The sequence below is a fragment of the Anneissia japonica genome, unplaced genomic scaffold, assembly GCF_011630105.1.
Source record: "Anneissia japonica isolate Jap-2015-1 unplaced genomic scaffold, ASM1163010v1 scaffold287577_len299045_cov155, whole genome shotgun sequence".
Lineage (NCBI taxonomy): Eukaryota > Metazoa > Echinodermata > Crinoidea > Comatulida > Comatulidae > Anneissia > Anneissia japonica.
In genome coordinates, this window is record NW_022686369.1 from 291,513 (window position 1) to 296,144 (window position 4,632).

The following is a 4,632-nucleotide window of genomic DNA, read 5'->3' on the forward strand; positions in this document are numbered from 1 at the left end:
TTGTTGGCACTTCAAATCGACATAATGGTGATGTTATGATTACTACATGAGTGTCATTTCCGGCCATATAGTGGTACTATTTCCCCAAATTTTCGCACTTCAGCCCCAACTATGATGGGGCTGAGATGGGTGTGGAGTCACGTCTTTGCAGTCGGTAAAGTAAAGTAAATACATCAAAGACAATGTTTTTAAGTTTTATTTTCTATGCTGTGGCGCATGCAGGGGTGTATTTGGTGCAATCGAACCAATTAAATTTTATTAAGAAAAGTAATTGTTGTATTGTATTGCTGTTATATTATTTTTGTCTTTGTGAACACAGTACCGATACGATTTCTAAAGTATGAGAGTGCAATTTCCGGGCACCTATGTGTCCATATTCTAAAATTTTCCACGAGGTGATCGTGGACCTTCACCCACCCCCTTCTTCCGCCAATCTGCTCCAACTATGGTAAATTACACACAGGTTATTTAGATCTCTGATTGCCGAAAATCATTAACAATTTCTTGAATTGGTGCTTGATTTTGACTACAAGTCAATGATGATGACGAAGTTCACTATATAAGAGTGTCATTTCCGACCATCTAGAGGTACTATTTCCTCAAATTTTCGGGTGGCGTGTGGGATCACGGCTTTGAAGCAGGTAATGTAAAGTATTTAGAACAAAGACAATGTTTTAAAATTTATTTCCTATGGTATATCACACATACGAATTTGATCACTATGTTGCCGAAAATCGCTCATAGAAAAAAGAAAGAGATCAAGACAAGTAATAGTGATGTGATGATGATGAATTAAGAGTGTCATTTCCGTATATCATTTTGGGAAAAAAATATAAGCTTACGCCACATTGGGCACTAGAAGAAAAATTACAGCAGCCACCAAGTTTAAAAAGCTGCGTTTCTACGATAGGAAAGTCGAGAATGCTAGTGACATGTTTGGATCAGATGAAGATAACGTCATCGATTTTGCTTTTTTTCAGCAAAGAATAAATCCTGGTAATATTATATACATTTTTGGTTGTGAAAAAACGTGGAGCGCCAACGGTGAGGGGGCAGGGGCTGACACGTGGCACTATCCCACTCGTAGGGGAAGACCAAAAATATAAATTACAAATTTAGGATTTCTCGCTTATAAATTTCCATAACAATATTATATTGCTAAAGTTTATCTATATATTAAAATCTAATTTCCCCCAATTATGTGTTGGAATAGTGAGGTATGATACATTACTCTCTCATGTAAGAAATCAAATGAAACCAATTTATTGATGGTATTAATAAACATTAAGCTTTGCGGAGATTTCCGTGTGTTACTGTAATAATAATATGTGTAACTGATTTATGTTTGAAGCATCTTGTATCGGACAATGACTATTATTTTTTTTAACTTCATGATGTCTCTCTCCAGTCAGGGCCGCCAAGAGAAGAAACTGTAACAGGGGCAAGGGTTGGTGTGGGCCCCCAGTTACGAGCGCGAAGCGCGGAAGATTACGCCGAAGGCGCAAACAACATTTTTTGGGGCCCTGTCAATCTGGAGAGGGGCCTATTATTAGGAGACCCATGACATTATTGAGGGCCCATGACAGTAATTAATAATTTTGAAAAAAAAAAATATTGAAAAAAAAGCTACCTGCACTTTCTTTGGGCCCCCTGGTAAGCTTGGGCCCGGGATCTTTTCCCCTGCCCCTTCCTTTTTCGGTGGCCACTGGTGTCCCTCGCTAACCATTATAAATAGGTGTTAATGGCATTCTATCGGCTAAATATCTACAGCCTGACGTATTTCCTTCATTCCATTAATAACATCAACATCGTACAACAACCACCATCACCATCATTTGTCAACATCATCAACGTCACCAACATCATGTTCTTTGAAAGTGTACCATTTTTAATAGTAAAATTATGCAACTTTTACGACTAAAAGGTTTCATTTACTTGGAGTGCCAAAAAGTTTACATTTCATTATACAAATCTGCGGCTCACCTTCTGACAGCTGCCTAAAATACCAATGACCAAGTGTGAAAATCATTTATCCGAAGCTGCCAGGGGACATATAGTTTCTGGTTAGGTAAGGAAACATTCAGAACCTATCATGAAATCCTTTTGGACCATTGATTGCCACGTGCGCACCTGGCAAAATATCTGGATCCGCAATCGCCAAAGCCAGAACTTTGAATCGTGCATGACGTCATGAATACTTGCAAGCAGACTTTTTCGTTCATCCTCATTGCGCCAACAATACAACCTTCTTTAGAGATAATGATTTGTGTATGACACACCTACCATTAGTATATTCAAAACTATATTTTTTGTTTATTTTTTTAAAAACATTTTAGAGCTTAGAAATAGAGTAGGACTGTGTTGGCGGAAATATAATCGGCATAGGCAATATCGAGTGGCGCAGGGAGGATGTCAATATAATTATAATACTTTTTTTGTTTTGTTTGTTTGTTTGGTTTTTGTTTTGTTTTGTTTAAGTTATACAAGTCAAGTAAATTTCTTGCCAGTTTCAAGTAAATTTCTTGCTTGCATTTGTGCAATAATGGACGCCGCGTAGGACATTCAGTCATGTGAGAAATCCCAAGGTAACAGCAAAATAACAAGACAATACAACGTTTTCTTTAAAATTTATATTAAATTAAGGTATTTATTTTCAAATTTAAATAACTATTGCACGATTTTCAATTATTATAATTTCTATATACCGTATTTTGCTCAATGATTTATAAAAAGAGTATTGTTTCATGATTCGTAATGTCTATAAATAATGGCTATAAAATTTGCAAAACAAAGATTTATTAGAAAAACCACATGAAGGCCAATTAGTTTTATAAGTTACCGGTATTGATTTTGTTTGCCAACATTTTGACGATAACGTCAATGACTGGCCTTCTTTTTGGGTCGATGTGAGTGCAGAGTTTTCCGAGTTTGGATAGAAATTTTATCTGCAGATTGGAACCCATTTCCAAAAACATATTTCCAGTGCTATGCATATCACACGCAAAGTTTGGGGGTGCATTTGAGAAAAATAACTCTGGTGCATATTCTCTGTGAGCTGCTATGCACTGTTGACGTTGTTCTGCAGGAATTTTGTGAAGCTGAAAGAAGTCGAATGGTGCTGATACATGAGAGATTGAACCGAAATCAGTTATTTTTGCCGTCCATCGCTTGCCATCATGATGAAGAAGAATATTCCTGCTTGCCAGGTCACTGTGTATGAAGCCGTTTTGATGCATTACCTGAACGCCCTCTGCAATGTCATGCGCCACACGCAGTGCATTTGAAATTGTAAGATGTGGGTCTTTGAAGAAGATGGCCTTGTAGAGAGTCACAGACTTTAATTTAGTTGGATGTCCGACGTATTCGATAATAATGCTCTTTCGGGTTCCAAATCTTACTTTTTCGCAAATTCCATAAACGTAGGGGAAAGCTCTGCTTTTTTTCGACAAGAAGGCTAGCACACGCGCTTCAAGGCTTACTAAGAACTTGTCTTTTAGTTGTTTTTCTCTATCGCCTTGACCAGTAATGTCACAAGATTTTACCGCAACAAGAGGGCCATTGCACTCTAGGCGTTCTAGCCAGACTTCCCCATAGGCACCCTTGCCAAGTTGAACCTGCACAAAAATAAAAAAAAGTAATTTAAACAATGTATTTGATCATTAAATATATTGCTAAATTTTAAGAATAGTTTATTTTTCACATTTACTAACTTTGAATAGCAAACAAAAGAGGGCTCACCTGCTCTCCGGATACAACCACGGGATACAAATCTCTTGTAGATACTATAGGCTTGATGTTTTTTGGGAGAATGTCGTCCAGTTTTTGGAGGTAGACTGGTAAGGCAATTTTTTCTGATAGTTTAAGCATCTTTTGTGGCAGAGTTGCTGTAAGCATGTCTCTTATACACATCTAGATGTGTATAAGAGATCACCTTTCTCGGCAGGTGTTGGGGTGGTAAGGCAGGGTTTTGGAGGGAAAAATTTTTTCAGCCATTCTGGTCCCCCGAGAGAAAGACTGTTGCTTTCAAGTTCATCAGTATCAATAAAGACTAATTCTGGCAGATGGCCTGCTAGCAAGTTAGTTTTCTGAGGCGAAAGAGCTGCAATTACTGATGTTGCAGGAACGTCAGTGACGGCACTGGTAGAGCTGCTTTGACTACTGACCGAGCTTTGGCACGACTGATCGTCCGTGCTGTTTGTACAAGAATAGGATGTGGTGTCCGTTCTGCAAATGCGAAAACAAATGAGTTGCGTATTATTTCTATAAACATACATAGCATTTATCAATATACATAATACAAAAGTACAAGTAATATAATAGGCACATAGCGTATTTTACAGTGAAATAAAATGAATGAATGAATGATTAACTGAATCCATCAATCAACTTAATCAAATAATCGATCAAACAATTATCAAAATTATAAAGGGACTCATTAAATGTAGTGTAAAGATGCGAAACACTTACGACAGTAAATCCGTTATGGATGTTATTACCAACAAAGTAGATCAGCATTCTTGCGATCACTGCGAGGAACGACCGAGCTTGTTCACCATCAAAGGTGATATCCAATGTATATTGGGAATGTTTGAATGACACTTTGAATGTGTTGTTAATGTCACGGCAGATGTT

General features: G+C 37.5%; 1 protein-coding gene across 1 annotated transcript; it reads right to left on the reverse strand.

Moving 5' to 3' along the window:
- Positions 1 to 2,828: 2,828 nt before the first annotated feature.
- LOC117116806 (tyrosine-protein kinase SYK-like) lies at positions 2,829 to 3,894 on the reverse strand. Its single transcript, XM_033260903.1, has 2 exons — positions 3,739 to 3,894; positions 2,829 to 3,614 (listed from the first exon to the last, which is right to left on the reverse strand). The coding sequence occupies exons 1-2, from the start codon at positions 3,892 to 3,894 to the stop codon at positions 2,829 to 2,831; spliced, it is 942 nt and encodes a 313-aa protein (XP_033116794.1).
- Positions 3,895 to 4,632: the final 738 nt, after the last annotated feature.

Coding starts and splice junctions, on each gene's coding strand:
- LOC117116806 (XM_033260903.1), bottom strand. CDS start 3,894: ATGCTTACAGCAACTCTGCCACAAAAGATGCTTAAACTATCAGAAAAA. Junction 3,615..3,738: donor TGGTTGTATCCGGAGAGCAG/GTGAGCCCTCTT, acceptor ATTTTTGTGCAG/GTTCAACTTGGCAAGGGTGC.